This window comes from Mchenga conophoros, linkage group LG4, assembly GCF_057382185.1.
Source record: "Mchenga conophoros isolate Kocher_MC1m ecotype Shallow Benthic linkage group LG4, M_conophoros_male_GT1.1, whole genome shotgun sequence".
NCBI lineage: Eukaryota > Metazoa > Chordata > Actinopteri > Cichliformes > Cichlidae > Mchenga > Mchenga conophoros.
In genome coordinates, this window is record NC_140529.1 from 8,970,103 (window position 1) to 8,992,070 (window position 21,968).

At 42.4% G+C, this 21,968-nt stretch overlaps 2 protein-coding genes across 2 annotated transcripts; one reads left to right on the top strand and one right to left on the bottom strand.

Annotated features, from left to right (window-relative positions):
• Positions 1-4,035: 4,035 nt before the first annotated feature.
• Positions 4,036-12,496, bottom strand: scpep1 (serine carboxypeptidase 1). Its single transcript, XM_085270234.1, has 13 exons — positions 12,358-12,496; positions 12,013-12,152; positions 10,774-10,863; positions 10,531-10,686; positions 10,320-10,394; positions 8,307-8,379; positions 8,092-8,129; positions 7,543-7,671; positions 6,756-6,840; positions 6,475-6,588; positions 6,222-6,359; positions 4,382-4,545; positions 4,036-4,272 (listed from the first exon to the last, which is right to left on the bottom strand). The coding sequence occupies exons 1-13, from the start codon at positions 12,416-12,418 to the stop codon at positions 4,210-4,212; spliced, it is 1,326 nt and encodes a 441-aa protein (XP_085126360.1). The 5' UTR covers positions 12,419-12,496; the 3' UTR covers positions 4,036-4,209.
• A 1,139-nt stretch (positions 12,497-13,635) lies between these two features.
• coil (coilin p80) lies at positions 13,636-21,383 on the top strand. Its single transcript, XM_085270235.1, has 7 exons — positions 13,636-14,025; positions 15,003-15,984; positions 16,081-16,170; positions 19,011-19,058; positions 19,194-19,263; positions 19,569-19,657; positions 21,004-21,383. Exons 1-7 carry the CDS (start codon positions 13,775-13,777, stop codon positions 21,049-21,051), a joined length of 1,578 nt encoding a protein of 525 aa, XP_085126361.1. The 5' UTR covers positions 13,636-13,774; the 3' UTR covers positions 21,052-21,383.
• Positions 21,384-21,968: the final 585 nt, after the last annotated feature.

Below are 21,968 nucleotides of genomic sequence, written 5' to 3' on the forward strand. Positions count from 1 at the left end.
GGTGAAGCCAGTGCTTAATACCAGCCAAAAAGTAAAGGCTATACAATATTCATTTTTGTGTTATTATTCTTTCGGAGCAAACATAGAGAGATTCTTACAGTACAACATTATTGCATGAAGACGATGATTACATATGGTATGTTTCCTCAAATGTCAAGGAAAGTTCGTTTTAAATGTCAAAGGGTAAACGGATCTTCTGACTGTGCTCAGTGATGGAAGTTTTGGTTGTAATTTAAGGATCCTCAACATCCTCATCATTACTGAAGCAGTGTGGGATCATCTTAACAAAAAAGGCAGCTAAGATCCCAAGAAGCACCTCAGGATGTCTTTCTTCTTCTACAGGGAGTGCAGAATTATTAGGCAAATGAGTATTTTGTCCACATCATCCTCTTCATGCATGTTGTCTTACTCCAAGCTGTATAGGCTCGAAAGCCTACTACCAATTAAGCATATTAGGGGATGTGCATCTCTGTAATGAGAAGGGGTGTGGTCTAATGACATCAACACCCTATATCAGGTGTGCATAATTATTAGGCAACGTCCTTTCCTTTGGCAAAATTGGTCAAAAGAAGGACTTGACAGGCTCAGAAAAGTCAAAAATAGTGAGATATCTTGCAGAGGGATGCAGCAGTCTCAAAATTGCAAAGCTTCTGAAGCGTGATCATCGAACAATCAAGCGTTTCATTCAAAATAGTCAACAGGGTCGCAAGAAGCGTGTGGAAAAACCAAGGCGCAAAATAACTGCCCATGAACTGAGAAAAGTCAAGCGTGCAGCTGCCAAGATGCCACTTGCCACCAGTTTGGCCATATTTCAGAGCTGCAACATCACTGGAGTGCCCAAAAGCACAAGGTGTGCAATACTCAGAGACATGGCCAAGGTAAGAAAGGCTGAAAGACGACCACCACTGAACAAGACACACAAGCTGAAACGTCAAGACTGGGCCAAGAAATATCTCAAGACTGATTTTTCTAAGGTTTTATGGACTGATGAAATGAGAGTGAGTCTTGATGGGCCAGATGGATGGGCCCGTGGCTGGATTGGTAAAGGGCAGAGAGCTCCAGTCCGACTCAGACGCCAGCAAGGTGGAGGTGGAGTACTGGTTTGGGCTGGTATCATCAAAGATGAGCTTGTGGGGCCTTTTCGGGTTGAGGATGGAGTCAAGCTCAACTCCTACTGCCAGTTTCTGGAAGACACCTTCTTCAAGCAGTGGTACAGGAAGAAGTCTGCATCCTTCAAGAAAAACATGGTTTTCATGCAGGACAATGCTCCATCACACGCGTCCAAGTACTCCACAGCGTGGCTGGCAAAAAAGGGTATAAAAGAAGAAAAACTAATGACATGGCCTCCTTGTTCACCTGATCTGAACCCCATTGAGAACCTGTGGTCCATCATCAAATGTGAGATTTACAAGGAGGGAAAACAGTACACCTCTCTGAACAGTGTCTGGGAGGCTGTGGTTGCTGCTGCACACAATGTTGATGGTGAACAGATCAAAACACTGACAGAATCCATGGATGGCAGGCTTTTGAGTGTCCTTGCAAAGAAAGGTGGCTATATTGGTCGCTGATTTGTTTTTGTTTTGTTTTTGAATGTCAGAAATGTATATTTGTGAATGTGGAGATGTTATATTGGTTTCACTGGTAAAAATAAATAATTGAAATGGGTATATATTTGTTTTTTGTTAAGTTGCCTAATAATTCTGCACAGTAATAGTCACCTGCACACACAGATATCCCCCTAAAATAGCTAAAACTAAAAACAAACTAAAAACTACTTCCAAAAACATTCAGCTTTGATATTAATGAGTTTTTTTGGGTTCATTGAGAACATGGTTGTTGTTCAATAATAAAATTATTCCTCAAAAATACAACTTGCCTAATAATTCTGCACTCCCTGTACTTAAAGAACTTTCATGAATACTTACCTAACAGAGTTCAGACTGTTGAAGAATAAACTGTTTTTGCTTTATATGCAGCATTTCCATTTGTTTACACGTTTTCAATAAATCAAGAAGGAGTCCTATCGGGCTTGGTTAGCCTGTGGGACTCTGGAGGCAGCCGACAGGTATCGACAGGCCAAGCGGAATGCGGCTCGGGCAGTGGCTGAAGCAAAAACTTGGGTGTGGGAGGAGTTCAGAGAGGCCATGGAAAAAGACTTTCGGACTGCCTCGAAGAGATTCTGGCAAACCGTCAGACGTCTCAGGAGGGGAAAGCGGTGCTCTACCTGCACTGTGTATAGTGCTGGCGGAGCGCTGCTGACGTCGACTGAGAAAATTGTCAGGCGGTGGAAGGAATACTTCGAGGACCTCCTTAATCCCACTGACACGTCTTCCGAGGAGGAAGCAGAGTCTGGGGATGAGGGGAATGACCCGCCAATTTCCGGGGGCGAGGTCACTGAGGCAGTTAAACAACTCCTTGGTGGCAGAGCCCCTGGTGTTGATGAGGTCCGCCCCGAGTTCCTGAAGGCTCTGGACGTTGTAGGGCTGTCCTGGTTGACACGCCTCTGCAATGTTGCGTGGAGATCAGGGGCAGTACCTGTGGACTGGCAGACCGGGGTGGTGGTCCCCATCTTTAAGAAAGGGGACCAGAGGGTGTGTTCCAACTACAGGGGGATCACACTCCTCAGCCTCCCTGGGAAAGTCTATGCCAGGGTGCTGGAAAGGAGAGTTCGTCCGTTAGTCGAACCTCGGATACAGGAGGAACAATGCGGTTTTCGTCCTGGTCGCGGAACACTGGACCAGCTCTTTATCCTCTCCAGGATACTTGACGGTGCATGGGAGTTTGCCCAACCAGTCTACATGTGTTTTGTGGACTTGGAGAAGGCATTCGACCGTGTCCCTCGGGGTGTCCTGTGGGAGGTGTTGCGGGAGTATGGGGTGTCTGGCCCATTGCTACGGGCCATTCGATCCCTATACAACCGTTGCAAGAGCTTGGTTCGCATTGCCGGCAATAAGTCGGACTCGTTCCCGGTGGGTGATGGGCTTCGCCAGGGCTGCCCTTTGTCTCCGGTTCTGTTCATAATTTTTATGGACAGGATTTCTAGGCGCAGCCAAGTGGCGGAGGGCTTTCGCTTTGGTGGCCTCAGAATCTCATCTCTGATTTTTGCAGATGATGTGGTTCTGTTGGCTTCATCGGGTGAGGGCCTCCAGCTCGCACTGGAACGGTTCGCAGCCGAGTGTGAAGCAGCGGGAATGAGGATCAGCACCTCCAAATCTGAGGCCATGGTTCTCAGCCGGAAAAGGGTGGAGTGCCCACTCCGGGTCGGGGATGAGTTCCTGCCCCAAGTGGAGGAGTTCAAGTATCTCGGGGTCTTGTTCGCGAGTGATGGGAGAAGGGAGCCGGAGATCAACAGACGGATTGGGGCTGCAGCTGCAGTAATGCGGACGCTGCACCAGTCCGTCGTGGTGAAGAGGGAGCTGAGTGTAAAAGCGAAGCTCTCAATTTACCGGTCGATCTACGTCCCTACCCTCACCTATGGCCACGAGCTGTGGGTAGTGACCGAAAGAACGAGATCGCGGATACAAGCGGCAGAAATGAGCTTCCTCCGAAGGGTGGCTGGCCTCTCCCTTAGAGATAGGGTGAGAAGTTCGGCCATCTGGGAGGGGCTCAGAGTAGAGCAGCTGCTGCTCCACATCGAAAGGAGCCAGCTGAGGTGGTTCGGGCATCTGACAAGGATGCCCCCTGGGTGCCTCCTGGGTGAGGTGTTCCAGGCATGTCCCACCGGGAGGAGGCCCCGGGGCAGACCCAGGACACGCTGGAGAGATTATATCTCTCGGCTGGCCTGGGAACGCCTTGGTGTTCCCCCGGATAAGCTGGAGGAGGTGGCTGGGGAGAGGGAGGTCTGGGCCTCTTTGCTTAGGCTGCTGCCCCCGCGACCCGGCCCCGGACAAAGCGGATGAAGATGGATGGATGGATGGAATAAATCACTGCATCCATTTCCCCATTTCATAAAATGAGGGGTGGCTCAGGACTCTTTACTGTACAACTGTTATTTGACACTCTGTACAACATTTAAATAAAGACAACAAAGTAGCCTTTATGAAACAAATGTGTCTTTATTGCTTTTTATTGGGTTAAAATGTTACACAGTATTGTAATCAACTGCACTTTGGAGTTTGTTTAGCAGGGAGTGAAATTTATATATTTTTTAAAAATAATGTGATCATTATGATTGTCAGTGCACTTCCAGCTTGGATCAGAGAAAGGTGTTCAGGCCTGCTGGGTGATCATCTTCAGCATCTGCAAGGCCATAGGTCCCTGATCTGAAGGAATCTGTGAGGACAGACAAAAAGGATGACATTTTATGTTAAATATTAATATTAATAAAAAGAAATGAGGTTCTGTTTATCTACATTTCATCAACTGACTCATTCTAGCTTACCATGTGACCAGCTTTGAGAATCCAATAAAAGGCAAAGTTCTTAAAAGTCTTGCAGAAAGCTCCAGTAACGCCCGGGGTGGCAGGATCATCGAGGGGAGTCCACTTAAGCTCGTTAAAATTACGAATCCCCTCCCACTTTAGCTGCTTCACCCACAGCTCCTGACCTGTGAGAAGACAAAGATCCAGGTGATTAGACTCAACAGGGACATATACAGGGTGGGCCATTTATATAGATACACCATAATAAAATGGGACTTGTCTGGTGATATTAAAGTCCTGTTTGTGGCACATTAGTATATGTGAGGGGGCAAACTCCTGAATATGGGTGGTGACCATGGTGGCCATTTAGAAGTCGGCCATCTTGGATACAACTTTTGTTTTTTTCCAATAGGAAGAGGGCCATGTGACACATCAAACTTATTGGTAATGTCACAAGAAAAACAATGGTGTACTTGGTTTCAATGTTGAGTTATTTACAAGTTTCTCTTTGTTCACAGCCATTGACATGTCAGAAAGGTTAGGAGTGGATCGAAATTGTGTTGATATCTGGTGAACGCAGTAACCGGGTCATTGCAGCCGATTTCAATGCAAGACACCCTACGAGACCACCCATCTCCCATGCTACAGTTAGCAAACTGCTTGCTAAGTTTTGTGAAACTGGTTCAGTGTTGGATTTGCCAAAATGTGGACGCAAGAAAACTGTCACTAATGAAGAAACATCAGTGGCTGTCCTAGCTTCATTCAGCAGGAGCCCACAGCGTAGCACTCGCCGCATGTCACTGGAGAGTGGCATTAGTCGAACATCCCTTCGGCGGATATTAGCTACTCACAAATGGCACCCTTGCAAACTCCAGCTACTGCAGCATCTCAACGAGGATGACCCAGATCGGTGCACAGAATTTGCAGAATGGGCAAAACAAAAATTGGAACAGGACCCTCAGTTCACGCTGAAGATTTTGTTCAGTGATGAGGCAAACTTTTATGTGAATGGTGAAGTTAACAAACAAAACCACCACTATTGGTCTGACACTAACCCACATTGGATGGATCCCTCCAAGACTGTTGGAACAACAAAAGTGATGGTTTGGTGTGGTATATGGGGTACAACGATAGTGGCCACTGGATATTTGAAATTGCTACATGATGATATTTTTCCCTCTTTATCCACTGAAGCTGGCACGTTCCCTGAGTTTTTCCAGCAAGATGGTGCACCACCACATTATGGGTGCCAGGTCCGAGCATTCCTAGATGAACAGTTTTCTGGAAAGTGGATTAGTCGTCGTGGGCCAGTTGAATGGCCCCCAAGGTCTCCCGATCTGACCCCCTTAGACTTTTATCTTTGGGGTCATCTGAAGGCAATTGTCTATGGTGTGAAAATACGAGATGTGCAGCACCTGAAACTACGGATACTGGATGCCTGTGCTGGCATTTCTCCTGCCGTGTTGCTATCAGTGTGTGAAGAGTGGGAGAAGAGGGTTGCATTGACAATCCAACACAATGGGCAGCACATTGAACACATTTTATAAGTGGTCAGAAACTTGTAAATAACTCATGAAAGAATAAAGTTACGTTGAAACCAAGCACACCATTGTTTTTCTTGTGACATTACCAATAAGTTTGATGTGTCACATGGCCCTCTTCCTATTGAAAAAACAAAAGTTGTATCCAAGATGGCCGACTTCTAAATGACCACCATGGTCACCACCCATCTTGAGGAGTTTGCCCCCTCACATATACTAATGTGCCACAAACAGGACTTTAATATCACGGTGTATCCATATAAATGGCCCTCCCTGTACTTGGTGCGTCACCCATCTTCGTGATTTACTGAGTAACTAACCCATAGTGTCCACAATGAGATCAAGCTGTCCATTGTAGACTGTGACTTTAACTCCAGCAGTCAGCAGCTGGTCAACTATGTCCACCACTGGCTTCATAAAGTCTCCTGCCATGTTAGTGAAGACCTCATCAGCCTGACCTGAGGTCACAGCAAAAACAGGAGAGGGAACAAGGTTTTATGATGTTTAGTATTTTCAAGCATCTAAAATGAAAGGACAAACAGTTCCTTGATCTTTCACTTCAAGAAATCGTACCTCCCCATGTGACATTGTCAGGAATGATACCCAGCTTCTTCCTTATTGGTCCATTCATCAGCTGACTCAGGGACTGGCTGTGGAGGGGGCGAATGTGACGATGTTTCTGCAGACCTGGTATAAAGTAGGAAGAGCATCAGTAGATAGTCATCGAAATTTTTTTTTTACTTTTTACTTTTACTTTACATTTAGACTTAAGTAGGACAGGTTTATTTTAAAATCACCAAACCCATGTGGTCTAGTTTACTAACTAGATGGAATCATTTAGATCAGAGTCTTACTGATAAAGTCCAGCCCTGCAGAAGAGGTGAGCTTCTCATCTGAACTCTGAGTTAGGATGTTGTAGAAGTTGACTCCATTGGTATTCTTAAGGAAAACCAAAAATAAGACAAAACAATACATAAATATGGCAAAAACTACTTTATTAACATTTTGTTTACACAAAAATATAACATATCTTCAGTGCGTATGCTCCTAGCCAAAGGTGACCATATTAATATATAGTTGTACTAATAGTCAGCTCAGTTAAACAGGTTATGCATGTATAACAGAATAAAAGCTAAAAGCAACAGCGATTCCATACACACACTATCTTATAACACTGTTGAAGAGATCATATCAGTTTCCACTATCAGTCAGATATGTACATCAGAAGTTTATGATGTACATAGGCAAACATGGCTTCTCAGCTTGACAGGCTGAAGCCATTTTTATTGGGACACAGATTTGCCCATGAAAACATTGGCCGATGCAGATTCCAAAGAATGGAGTCAAGCAAAGTTAATTCTGCTTCCAGAGCCATGAACAAACTATGGCCACAAGATGGCAGTAACTTCAAGAACAATGCAAACAGGTGAGAAGTTTTACGACAAGGTTGTTTGAGATGAAAGGAGAGATGCTTTCTCTTTTGTATGTTTAAATTAATGTCTGTTGGTAGATTTTACTAGACAAGCACTGCTTGCCCTGATTGCCCCGATGGAACACCACTTCCATAAAGCAATTTAAGATTAGACAATGCATTAAATATCCAGCAAGCATTTTCTCCAAATTATGTAGTGTTGTACAAACCCGCTCTACGGCAGACTCCGTCATAGACCACAGCTCAGTCGCTTTAAGAAACTGGCCCTGCTCCACGGCTTGCTTCACTGCCTCTGCTGCCTTACTGACATCTGCCAGGCCGTAATCATCCAGGAGGGACTGCAGACAGAATCATATGGAAGCTCAACACAATGGACAAAAAGACTCTGTGTTACATACACTGTATATGAAAGATCATCGTAGCTTCATAATCTCAACAGTGTCATCATTTTTTGTAAATGATGACACTGTTGAGATTAGATGCTAATTTCAGGTCATAGTGAATGCAAAATGGAGTTCATTTAGTAAGTTATGATCACTATTAGAGACAGAAAGGAGGATAAACTGATTATGCTAAAGGAAAAAGAACCCAATGATAAGTGGTAGCCAATGAGCTCGCAACGTTTTTCAGTCAGATCCATGTTTCACTCATCACATCCGGTTTTAAAACCCCAAGATCGCAATGGTGAAAATGCAGGATTGTACCAACTGGTGACATCAAGACAGGTTCATATATGCAGTCTATGGTGTGTTACTTACAGTGGTGTAGAGATATGGTCCCCATGTCATAACAGAGTCTGTGGATGAAACAAAAGTGTATCAACAGAAATTCACTCAGCCTTGCTTGAAGTTTTACATAAAAGAATTCTCAGTTTTTAACGCCAACAGCAAAAACCTGCCATTTGTTCTCATCCTATGGTTAAAATGAAGTCTTTCTTGGCACATGGTGTTGATACTTAATATCTGATACTGACCCAGTGGTGAAATCCATGAGTCTCCAAGTGCCACACCAGAAAAGTTGCATTTGACTGTCCCTTGGGTTATGGCCTATAAAAAGATGAGAGACACAAATGAATGGTTTTATTTATTTTTTACTAATTTCTACATTGTAGATACATACTGACGACACCAAATATATGAAGCAAGATACATGGAATGATGTAACAAAGAAAAATATTGATAAATAAATATGTTTTATATTTCAGATTCTTCAAAGTAACCACCCCTTTGCTTTGTTGACAGGGCTGCAAACCCTTGGCCTTCTCTCAGTGAGCTTCATGATGTAGTCACCTGAAATGGTTTCACGTCACAGGTGTGCTGTGTCAGGGTTCATTTGTGGAATTTTGTGCCTTCTTATTGGGGTTGAGACTGAGAGACTGTGTTGGACAGAAGTCGTGTTAGTACACAGCTGACAGTCCCATTTGATAACTGCTAGAATTCATATTAGTGCGAGAACCAATCAGCTAAGTAAAGAGAAACAGCCCATCATTACTTTAAGAACTGAAGGTCAGTCAGTCCAGAACATTGCTAACTTTGAATGTGTCCCCAAGTGCAGTCGCAAAACCATCAAGTGCCTTAATGAAACTGGCTCACATGAGGACGCCCCAGGAAAGGAAGACCAAGAGTCACCTCTGCTGCTCAGGATAAATTCATCCGAGTCACCAGCCTCACAAATCTCAAGTTAACAGATTAGAGCTCAGATAAATGTCACACAGAGTTCCAGTAGCAGACACATCTCTACATCAACTGTTCAGAGGACACTGTGTGAATCCGGCCTTTATGGTCAAATAGCTGCTAAGAAACCACGACTAAGAAAAAGCAACAAGCAGAAGAGATTTGTTTTGGGCAGAGAAACACAAGGAATGGACATTAGACCAGTGGACATCTGTGCTTTGGTCTGATGAGTCCAAATTGGAGATCTTTGGTTCCACCCACCATTTCTTTGTGCAAAGCAGAAAAGGTGAAAGGAAGTTCCTACTGTGAAGCATGGAGGAGGAGGTGTGATGGTGTGGGGGTGCTTTGCTGGTGACACAGTTGGGGGTTTGTTCAAAATTGAAGGCACACTGAACCAGCATGGCTACCACAGCATCCTGCAGCGGCATGCCATCTCATCAGGTTTGTGTTTCATTGGACCATCATTTATTCTTCAACAACAATGACACCAAACACACCTCCAGGCTGTGTAAGGACTGTTTGATCAAAAAGGAGAGTGATGGAGGCCTGGCCTCCACAGTCACCTGACCTAAACCCAGTGGAGATGGTTTGGGACGAGATGGACCGCAGAGTGAAGGCAAAAGAACCAACAAGTGCTCAGGATCTCTGGGAACTCCTTCAAGACTGTTGAAAAACCATTATAAGTGACGACCTCATGAAGCTCATCCAGAGAATGCAAAGAGTGTGCAAAGCAGTAATCAAAGCGAAGGGTGGATATTTGGAAGAATCTAAAATATAAAACATCCTTTGAGTTGTTTACTATATAATTCCATATGTGTTCATTCATAGTTTTGATGCCTTCAGGGAGAATCTACAATGTAAACAGTCATGAAAATAAAGAAAACCCATTAAATGAGAAGGTGTGTCCAAACTTTTGACTGGTGGTACAAATGGCCATCATCTGATTTCATACAGCATACCTATCAATTTAACATTGCGAATGTCAGCTATATTTATAAAGCACATTTCATGTTACTTAACTCAATCAATGTGCTTTAAACAGAATATAAATCATTAACAGCTCTAAATATCTCTCTCATAAAATATAAAAAAATATGTGACCAGCTAAAAAAATAAAACAAACTACAATAAAAGTTATTGCTTAGTTCTCCAGAAGAACAGGCTTTTTTTTTCTTTAAACGTCACGTTGTCTCTACTTCCCTTTTCTATCACATGACATCTTTATTACTGGGACTTTCCAATAGCAGGGAGCTCACACTGAACTGAATGCTGTGCAAAGAACAACAGAAAGATCCCAAAATAAGTCACCTCACCTTGCTGAGCTCTAAGGAGATAGCAGCTGCCATCTTCCCTCCATATGACTCAGAGAAAATGTAGAAGGGGATGCTCTGAAAAGAACAGAACAGTACACTTTAGGTCCTTTAATACTAATGTGTTTTGGAGTCACTTTAGACAACGTTTGATGAGCCCATCTTTCTGACAAACAGGCAAAAATAAAAATAAAAAATGCAATAATGGACATACCTGGAACTCAGGCTTTTCTGAGAAGAAGTGTTTGAGCAGCACCAGCATGTCTGAGGCTACAGTGGACACATTGGTAGCATAGGCATCTGGCCTGTCTGTGTAGCTAAAGCCAGTGCCCACAGGGTTATCTACAAATAACAAATTGGCTGCCTGGACCTAAAGGTGACACACACACACGTCAGCATGCTAATCTATTCATTCATACTTTCTTTGAAGCACTCTTCAGTTACAGTAAATCTTTACCCAGCTTGTTTTTCTGGGCTCTAGATCTCTGTTCAAGGGTCCAATTTCCTCAAAGTTGCCAAAGCCAGTTCCAGATCCTCCTGGGCCACCCTAAAACACACACACACACACACACACACACACACACACACACACACACACACACACACACACACACACACTTATATTTGCCATTTAACTCAGCACAAGCCACATTCGTATTAAATGAGCCATTAACGTACACGTCTCTATTACTGTTTGTTTGTTTTCGGTGGCAGGGGGTGGGATCAGAAAAATAATGCAATACAAGGTCATAAAGTGGAAAGTTTAAAATTAGACCATAATTGTTCCTCTTTTGTAGTTAGGAATAAAAACAACACTGCCATTACTCACTCTTACCACCTCTCAGTCTGAGCCCCATTCCATTTTTAACCAAAGGCCTGATCATTTGATCAGACGGGGACACAATCTCTGAACATCACAACTTCCTGCAGACATCACTGTACAGGAAGATGGAATGGTAGCATGATGCTGCACATGTTTGAGAATGCAACCATGCATGTGCTCGATTTGTCACAGACCTGATTGTTAAGCGATTAATGATGCTCAGCAAACAGCTTCAGGGGATTTCTTAGCTTCCTGTGGACTTTATTATTTATTCAATCAGTATTTGCATACAACGGGCAAGACAGACAGTTGATATGGGATGAGAATCACTAAATAAGACATAAATACTTGAAGCATTATTAGTCTTGTGGACTTTTGTTCCCCCTCAGAAACATACAGACAAGACTGACCCCCACTTTCCAGTCTTACTCCAACTAATAGTTGAACGCTTGAGTGTCTGGGGATGGATCACTCTCTGTGTCCAGTACAAAAAAAACTTTTGCATGCTTCAACTTGAATGAACTACAAAAATATATGATACCCTACAGACAGTGCAGGTATTGTAGGTGCAGACTGTAGACAGCCTACTGCCTAAATGAAAAATAACTTTTTAAGCTGTCAGCATAAGGTCGTGGGGGAAGTTGCAGGCAAAGTTAGGAATTCAAAGTTTAAATTGCTATATAGGTTATTTATTTATTCGTGTAAAAAGAAAATCTCATTGACAATTTATTTGGTCTAAACGTAATGGGACTGATACTAAGCGACTAAACACGCGTAAAATGTTCGTAAATGGGACGAATCGGGAGTTTGATTGAAATGCTGACAACGCTGGAAGCCCAGTTAAGGTGGAAAACAAAAATCATGAAGTCCTACCTGCAGCCACATGACCAGAGGCAGGTCCTTGTACTGGGCTTGTACACTGTCAGCATAATAGAGCCACCAAAACATGTGGGCCCCGTCTCTCACCTCCACATAGTTCCAGGCTTCTTTGCTCCCCAGAGCAGAGGGGAGCCCTGCGCAGAATTCAATCACATCCACTTTGTTAACTTGGTGTTCGGTTACAGTGTGACAGTGTTACATCGTCATTCTACCAGAAACAATAAACCAGTCTGTGATGAGCGATCAAAACGTTACTTTCGTTTTGAAGTCAAAGTGGGAGGTAAAAAACCCCCCGAGAAGAAGTCTGTAAGAGCCTCGTCCACAGTGCGGATATCTTACCTTTAGACAGCACAACGCTGAGTAAGAAACACAAAGTAAAGTCTACTCGGAAGGAACCCATCGTTAAAGTGTCTAGCTGTAAAGGCTCCGCATAATTTCAACTGCAACGAGAAATCACATGACCAAACCCGTGGTCAGCTGACCGACACGTTTTTTTAAATATTGCGTCACAAAGTAAAGTTGGAATAACCTCAGAGCACTGAAGGGAGTAAAGTGACCTACGGACTCTGAAAAACCTCAATGAACATCAAAAGAAAAGAAGAAAAGACGATGAGTTTGATCTAACATTCATTTCAAATCCCAGACACACTTAATTTATCCCCAAGGGGCAATTAACAATTAAAACAGGCACAGAGAGCACTGCACCTCGTAAGACAGACATAAAGCATCAATATAAATGCGCACAGTTCAGACAAAGTGAGCAGTTCAGTTATAAAAGAAACGGCAAGGAGGCAGGAAAGGCTCAGAGTTTAGGTGCAGAACTGCTGTATTGGGATAAAAGTGACTCTCCTACTGTGTCCTACAGAGACATACACGCTGATAATAGCTAGAACCATTTTAGATTTGACTTGTTTCCCCTCATTTTCAATCCAGTTTTTGTGTACTATGACATACTGCAGCCTTAGGAATGGCCTGTTTACAGCGACCTTTTCATTCAGACCATTTCCGACACGACTTTGGCCAAGAGTAGATGGATCAAGGTCTTAATATATCTCTTTTTTTTATTTTTCCAGGTCTTGCTGGATTTTTCCTATTTCTAGCAGACATGGATTCCAGAAACTGGTCATCTGATGTAGACAGTGCATCTAGGCTTGCCACTTTTTCTTTGGTCCTAATGTTTTTCTTTTTCGTTTTTTAAGGAAAATCTGATAACCATGCTGATATAAGTTGTCTATTATGTGTAGACAGACCAGTGGTTCAACTGTGCATTTTTAATGCTTGAATGAGTCATAAAGTCAGTTTTAAGGACTTTAACAAAAAATCCCAAGAAGAATGAAGATAAGCTTTTATTCAAGTCATTTTTCAGTTCAGTTTGAGCTTAGTTTAAAGTTACGACAAGAGCCTCTGGTGAATATTTGGCTGCGATGGAGCGCTGTAATAATTCAGCACTTCCTCCACGCCGGCAGAGGTCAATATTGTAAACGAGGGTATTGACAGCGCCAAACACGTGCGCCTCACTTCCGTTGAAAAGTGATAATTTAAAATAAAAGTCTGAGACTACAAACGAATACGTGATAAGTTGATATGATGTGGGTATAGCTGTCATTACAGAGTTATTATTACTATAATAATCTTTTCTTTGAATAGGGAAATGAAATACATTTGAGTTTGCACTCTTATTTTGAAGAGCGGAAGTGTCGTCTTTGAGCTCGCAGAGGGAGTACAGCAGCCGGTGTGTTTTGGTGCTGTAGCCGTCATGGCTGCCCACAGTAACAACTTTATCCGACTGCGCCTGTACTTTGACTACCCGCCGCCGGCTGTCGTCGGTTGCCGCATGTGCTGGCTGCTCGTAGACCTAAACGTGTGTCGCGTGGTGGCCGACCTGGAGAGCGTCATCAGGGAGAAGTTTGAATTCAGCGGCGGGAGCATCCTCAGCCTGTTCATAGAAGACTGCTACCTGCCGCACACGGAGAGCATCTACGTGGTGCGGGACAACGACAGCGTCAGGTGCGCGTGCTTTGTTAGTTGTAACTTTCAAAGCGCTGACAGATCCTGGCATATTTAATACGAGTTATTTAGTTACAACATGTCTCTAAACACTCAGCTCAGTACCATGTGGACGCTGCTTGCTTGCCTAGCTCTGGGTGGTATGAACAAAAACCTGGATCGTGGCACGGTATATCATGATTTTTTAGACACTTTGTCGTCATAAAGGGGAAAAACGTTAATAAAATACAACTAAAAACATCCTTTCAGTGTTATCTATTCTTAGGCTCTGTTTGCAAAAATGAAATACGCGTATTTGGCACAGGGCTATTGAGTGAAGTGTGGATTTGAAACAAACTTCATGTAGACTTAATTTTCCAAAATTTGTGGCACCATTTATTCTCCTGTCACCCCAGAGTCGAGTCTGTACTAATCTAATTTGAAGTATGCACCAATGTAACATACTTCAAATGACCAACACACCTCAAGTTTGTTAAGTTTAAGTCTTAACATAAGCGACACAATATTTAAATTCACTCGTATTCATTTTGTTAGTTCAAAAGCTACAACAAACCAAATGCTGTATGCTTTACAACAGTCAGTTTTTCAGTATTCTGCACTGCCATCTGGGGTTCAGATCTGTGTGGGTTTCCTCTCACAACACAGAGATCTGCATGTTGGACAGACTGCTGATTCTAAATCATGTGTAGGTTTAAATGTGCTTTTGTGGTTGCCTGCTGTTTCTCAGTGTTAGCCCTGTGTCATCAAGAGTGTGTCTTAAGGTTCCAACTTCCCTGTAAGGGTTGGATAACTAGTAACTAAGTAAACAGGTTTGACGTTCATTTCGGTCATCTCTCCGTCCGTGAGAAGCAGGGTACACCCTGGATAGTTTGCCACTGACCTTTTTATTTGTGTCAAGGAAATTTGACATAATAAATCCATTGTATAATGTATAATGTTCAACTATTCCTTTAAGATGTGTTCTGTTTTTGTGTCAGGGTGAAGGTGGGCTGGATGAATGAGTTGAATGGATACAGCAGTCATCCAGATGCAGCAAGTGAAAGCGGCAGAAAGAGACGGCGAGCCACAGAAGACACTGTGCCAGAAGAAAATGGAGTGAGTGTCGAATGGAAGAAGAAAAAGAGGAAGAAAAATAACGAGGACAGAATGACAGACGGTGCCAACCTAGTGGCAAGTGATGACCAGAATGAGAATGTACAGGGAAACCCCACAGAGAAGAAAGAGAAGAAGAAAAAGAAGCCAAAGGAAAAAGGTGCTCCTGCTTCTCCCAAACCAGCTGATCTCCCGAAGATTCCAGCTGCTGTCAGCCGGCTGAGTAAAAGCACCAAGAAGCTCCAAGCATCAAAACCACAAAAAGCCTCCTCTTCAGATTCCAGTAGTAGCAGCAGTGATGAAGATGTCGTACCCAAAAAAACAACAAAAACACCCACCTCCACTCCTGCTCCCTCCAAGGTCCCATCAAACACAAAACCTGCCCCCAAAAAACCTCCACAGTCATCGTCATCCTCTTCAGAAACAGAGTCTTCTCCTGATGAGGCTGCCAGTGTGAAAATCCAGCCCAGAAACAAACCTTTAAAAACCACGGCTACCAGCTCAGAATCAAGTCAGGCTCCTTCAGCCCCGCAGCCTACAAACGATAATCCAGAACAGACCGCCAGCATAGCCGAGCCACCTCATACAGCAGCAAAGGGTTCCAACTCGGACAGTGAAGACGAGATCCAGCTGGTGATACGAAGGCCGCTGCAGCAGCCCAGAGGTGGCATAGGTATTCAGTCTCCTTGGCAAGGTCGCGGCAGAGGGAAAGCCAGACGTGGCGGTGGTCAGGGAGCAAGTGTTACGGGTGGGGGTAGAGGAGGAGCAAGCAGAGGGAACAGTAGCAGCTTTGGGTCCAGCTATAATGGAGCCACAGAGCCGTCTTACCAGAATGATTCACTGACCAACACGTCAGTGATCCTGCAGGTTTGTCTGCATCTGAAGCCTAAAATTTAAGTGTAATATCTGCTCTCAAGTAAAATGAATTAAAAGGCATTCTTGACTTTCTGTCTCCATTTTTAGAAGGAAGCTGTGAGTGTACCCAAGCAGGACTACAACTCCATGCCCCTGTTAGCTGCTCCTCCACAGGTGGGGCAGAGGATTGCCTTTAAGGTGGGTGTTGTAAGCTGCAGTCATCTCCAGGTTAAAAATGAAAGCTATCAGCCCTCGTACTGTTGTTCTGAAGGAGTTTTAGGGCTACACTAAGAAAAAAAATACTATTGATGATTTTGAGAATAATGTCATACTTTTATTTTGAAAAAAAAAGTCTAAATCTGCTGTACCCTCTGCCTTCTGTAGATGAGGTAGTGAAACAGGCTGATCAGCCCTCTTACAATACAGCATACTCCCTCTTTAATGCACAAGGATGTAGACATCGATGACCTTGCATCTGTCCACTGCAAGCCATTTCAATTTGTACAAATCAGGTCAACTCTTCCAAGTTTGCTTTTCTGTGCCTTGTTTTTTCAACATCCTTATCAGCTGTAGTACACTGTTGTAGCTAATATACTGTAGAACACTCAAAATTAGCTTAACTTTGGGGCGGGGGGACAGTTATCAAAGATTTTCTGTTCAGGTGTAAACTTATGTGAAAAATCAAAATGCTTCACAGACATAAGCCATGAGTTTATCTTACAGTGCAGTATTTTATGTAATGTTTAAATCCAGTGTTCTCTAAGCAAATACACTGTTAGTGAGCCTCTGGGATTTTTTTCTCCTCTGCAACTCTTTATAGAGAAGTCGAAAAAGTGACTGAATAGCAGCAGTTTGCCCTGCCTAGCTAGAGGCTAGCTCGTTAGCTACAGTGGTTCAGAAGCTAACCACTATGGGTAGCAGTCGCTAAGAATTAGGAACCATGTTTTACAAAGATTTTTGTGAACCCATTATTAGCAGCTTTTTATGTTGTTTAAAACTGCATCCACAGTGGAAGCAGTTAGTTTGTTGCCCATGTCTTTGAAGCTGATGGCAGGTCACCTTTGAGTATTTCAGTTGCCTAGGTAACCCACTAATATATTTAAGTAGCTCATAAGTCAATCACCAATTTTCAGCTTTTCTCATAGGTAGTCCTTTAATTGTTTATCCTGTCCACTTTGGATCACCAGTCAGGGCTCCAGAGTGCGACCAAATTTTTCAGTGGTGCGACTAAAAAAATAATTGGTCGCACCACTGCGACCAACTGTTCGGGTAACAAAAAAAAAAAAAGAAATCTCTGCAACTCTCCGTGTGGTCAACAACAGACACACATTATGCCCCTATTGTGGACTAAACCAATCAGAGATAGTCAGGGGCGGGACCTCTCAAATTGGCCGTGGTCCAGTTGAAAGTGCAGGTGGAAGTGGGAGGTGAGTAGCTTGAATAAAGTGATATTGATTCATTAAATCCTGAATCGACTTTTAAATATAAATGTGTTTTACCAGAAACGCCAGATTCTCAGATTAAAGCTCACAAAACTATTTCTACAACCACCAAACAGCAAATGAGAGCAGGTACACGGATTCCACACAAAGACGTAAACACAGACCTGACCCGACGCATCAGAATCAGCTTTCTCTTTCTCGGCTTTCTCACCCGACGGCCCGTAGACGGATACGTTGTCGGAGCTCAACGATCCTGATGCGTCCGGTCCGCTCTGTGTTTACGTCTTTTTGCGCTGATTCTGAGCTGCAGGTTTTGTCTCTCTCCAACCAAACTTCACCGAGCCAGCAGCAAAAGAAGCAGCAAACTACGCTTCACATTTGATCAATGTCGTCATGAATTCCCTCTGACTTTTGCTGTTTTGCTTCCACCACGATAAAAATCACACTTCATGCACAGCTCTCTCTCTCTCTCAGTTACTTTCACACAAAGGCATCTGCTGTGATGTTCACAATTCTGATGCAGTCTCACATGTATCAGTACTGATAAATGATCAGAATTATAATATTTCTGACTGTCTGAGGCTAAATTGAATAGAATCAGGACTTTGAGAACCGGAATCGAATGGATTATAGAAATCAGTGATGATACCCAGCCCTAATGAGCAGCCTAGGCCTGACAGAAGTGGATGTAGCTGTGGGTAATAAGAAAAGATGAAAAGAAAGCACTTTAAGCACAAGATTGTTAGTTAATAGTTTAGAAATGAATGTTGTCAGTATGGACTGCAATTTCCCCCCCAAAAAAGTGCACATGTAAAACTGCGGTGTTAAGCGATGCGGTTGAAAAATTTGAGTGCGCCTAACTTTTTAAAGGTGCGCACCGGTGCACCCATGGCAAAAAGTTAGTCTAGAGCCCTGCCAGTGGTTATTTTGCCCATAATTGCCTGCAGTTGCTTGTAGCACACACACCTCCCACCTCAGGTCTCAGCACGTCTTTTATCGGGGAGCCATGGCTAGATGATGGAGCTCAGGTGTGTGTCAGACTCCCCTGACAGGCACCCTGAACCCGCTGCTCCACCCCTCCCCTGCGGCTGAGCCACAAACCACACCCTGCCGCACTCACATTTTTTCAGCTTATTGAAACCAAAGATTTCGGCCATTTCTGCTTCAATTCTATTTTTAAAGATAATAAAATACATCATTTTAGTATGTAATGCTTAAAGGTCAAAGGTCAGACATCAGTGTGTTGTTATAAAAGCAGGGTAATATTATAATTATGAGGGCATATTGTAATAAAATAAAATAAATACATGGCTGGCTGCTTCATGTCAAATTTCCTTGGGGAAGATACTAAGTTGCTCTCTGATGCATTGTAATAAAAACATAAAGCATCACAGATGTATTACAGCCCTCGCTCTTCGAGGGGAGTTGCGCTGTCAGAGTGCTTTTGTTTCCTCTGTGTTATTGTAGCGCCTCTGCCTTACAGAATAAAGCCCCCTTAAAGCGACTGCTGTTGTGATTTGAAGCTATATAAATAATAATGTGTGAATAAAAAAAGTGAATTGCATTCATTTCCTAATTCTATGTGTTTAAATGCAGCTGCTGGAGCTAACTGAAAACTACACACCAGCGGTATCTGAATACAAGGTGAGGGCAGTCAGTTGTGATGACCTAATCACAACCTTGGAATGATGTTACTAATAAAAGCTTATTTAATAATATTTAATATGGTATAAACTGTCATTCGTACTCTATGACCAACTGTGGTTCTGTTTATATTAGGAGGGAAAGATTGTGAGCTTTGACCCAATCAACAGACAGATTGAACTTGAACTCCTTAATGTCTCTCAAGGTAGGAGATCAGTTCACCGCTGGCATACAATATCATAACTGTGTATAATCATGCCTTTTTAAAAAATAATGTATCATGTAAGTAATTATATCAAAATTTAAAAGACGACTCCTGATGTCTTTGAATTGTCAGCACCTAATTAAACTGGTCATGTCACTGGTAGTGATATATAATACGTTACAGCGAAAACCTTTTCATTTTCAGAGAACTGAACACTTTCTCAGAAGAAGTTAAGAGATTTAAGAATTAACCTTCCTAATTTATTTCTGTTTCTAATGATTCCTAACTTGTTGCTTCTTCCAAAGCTTCCGGAGAACCTGGAAAATTTGATCTAGTCTATCAAAATCCAGATGGCTCCGAGAGGGTGGAGTATGCTGTGTCCAGAGGGTCTTGGGTAAGACTTTATGTGCTGTTAATAACCCTCTGAAGCCACAGGTAGTGTAAAAGTAAAGCCAGTGTGGGTGTGCTTTAAATCTGCTGTTTTTTAATGGAGCTGGTCACAAAGTGCACAGCAGATTTATCAGAGCTACTTGAGTCAATCTGCTGCTGCTGAATGTGACACTGATAAGAGCAAAATAAAACCATGAGATAAGAGGCTAAATATATATGTATGGATGCTGATTAGGGTGATAATTCTGTGGGTGTGACCCTTTATCAACCTTTTTACATTACATACATTAGTCAGGGGTGTCAAACTCAAATACACAGTGGGCCAAAATTCAAAACTGGAACAAAGTTGCGGGCTAACGTTAATATTTATTGAAATATATTTATTCCTCCAGATATAAGAATGAATCTTTTCTTATGGACTCAAACACGTTTTGCTGAAAAACTGAATATGGAACAAGCAAAGCTTAATACTAAACAATATATATATTAGCTGTATAATACCAGTAGGCCAGCTCTGATAGTAATTTGGTATGGCTTCACGGGCCAAATGTAATTAGGCTGCGGGCCAAATTTGGCCCGCGGGCCAGAGTTTGACACCGATGCATTAGGTCATGTTACTTTATTATTTATTATTTAATAAATAAATTATTATCCCCCCCCCCCCCCCCCCCCATAAGGTGTGATTGTTTTAGACATTTCTCTTTTTTCATGAGTTAACAGGACCACATAACACTCGTCTTAGCTGCCAGTCAGTTTGAGATTGATTTTAAGGTTTTACTGTTTGTTTTTAAGCCTTTGAATGGGTAAGTGCTGTTTCGGTTTTTGTAAAGCCTTTACACTCCGAATAGATCAAAATCAGAATACTTTATTAATCCCTGTGAAAATTATGTGGTTACAAGTTTTATTTTCGACCCTCTGGATTGAAACGTGGGTCGCTGGTTTCCTGGTCCTCCTCAAGTCCACAATCATTTCCTTGGTCTTTGTCACGTTGAGCTGCAGATGATTCTGCAGCTCCACAGCCCAGTACTCTGTCTCATTGCCCCCACTGATGCATCCAGCTAGCATCCTACAACCATCATCTGAAGATGGCTGGTCTCTGTGCCGTGGCTGAAGTCTGTGGTGTAGAAGGGGAATAGGAAAGCGGAGAGCACAGTCCCTTGTGGTGCTCCAGTGTTGTCAGACTCGGACACAGTGCTTGCCCGCTGGTCTACATCATCGTAGACACGATTGAATTTATTGTCTTGCATTGTTCTGTTCTCTTAGCTGCACAGCTCTTATTTTTAATTGTGCTGTATAAATAAATCTGACTTGACTAGTCCTTAAATTAACATGTTCACTTTCTTCTCATAGGTGACAGAACGGTGGGAGTCTCTGCTGGAGCCAAGACTCATCATTTAAGTTTGAGAGAAATAGTGAATTCATACGCCCACATAGTTCTTTTTTTTTAATGACCTGGACTTATCTTTTAAAAGCTAAAACATCCAATGGTTTTGATTCTGGTCCATTTAAACTTTCTTATCTGTGCTTCTCTGTTAGCACATTTTTAACAGCTCTGTTTAAACTGGGTTTAGAGATGAAATGGTTTTTATGCTTAAATCAGCTGAAGGGATGAGTAATGATTTTGAGCACTGGGCCACACTGTAATGGTTTTATTTTTTGTACAGAGATGTGACTGTGATAAGTCTTGTATAAACTGTTTTTTCCAATAAAAAAAACTGCATCCTCAGCCACATCCTCAGGGCAAAATTTTAGTGTGTTATCCACAAAATAATATTTTGCATATTCATTATCTGACTGTTTTATTTTGTAACAAAAAGACCTTGCTGAGAATTGATTTTGAAAAAGTGTTTAACCTAAAATGTAATTATGCTGATAATTAACAAAACACACACTTTTCAACTTTAACTGTTGTGATTTTCTTTTTTCCCTCAAATCCAGCACTTAAACGATTGTGTTTTCACTGACTGTTGTCATTTTGTTCTCAACAAATTACCTAATGTACGTCAGTGAAGGTTTTCAAGGTGAACATTTCATTCATCTAGATCCAACCGGTGATTTATGTGTTCCTTTAATTTTTTGAGCAGTATTTGTCCGCTTGAAATATTACCGTTTCCAAATAATACATTCATTCTTAAGTTTTCTTATTCAGTTTTCTGGAAGTCAGTCATATACTAAAAATTCTTTTTACGACGTGGTTAGTTTAGAGTTCAGTTATAGTAGCTAACATTTATGTTAATTTGTACTATTTATACTAATTTTATGTTTAAATTAAGTCGACTTTTTTGTTTCCCAATGTTAATTAAATATTCTTATTG

Bases quoted from the DNA above. Each gene is read 5' to 3' on its own strand.
- scpep1 (XM_085270234.1), bottom strand. From the start codon at position 12,418: ATGGGTTCCTTCCGAGTAGACTTTACTTTGTGTTTCTTACTCAGCGTT. The intron at 10,395-10,530 runs GTATGTCCATTA...TGTTCTTTTCAG, and splicing joins CAGAAAAGCCTGAGTTCCAG to AGCATCCCCTTCTACATTTT. The intron at 7,672-8,091 runs GTAAGTAACACA...TTCTGTCTGCAG, and splicing joins GACCATATCTCTACACCACT to TCCCTCCTGGATGATTACGG.
- coil (XM_085270235.1), top strand. From the start codon at position 13,775: ATGGCTGCCCACAGTAACAACTTTATCCGACTGCGCCTGTACTTTGAC. The intron at 16,171-19,010 runs GTGGGTGTTGTA...GTTTAAATGCAG, and splicing joins GGCAGAGGATTGCCTTTAAG to CTGCTGGAGCTAACTGAAAA. The intron at 19,059-19,193 runs GTGAGGGCAGTC...TGTTTATATTAG, and splicing joins CAGCGGTATCTGAATACAAG to GAGGGAAAGATTGTGAGCTT.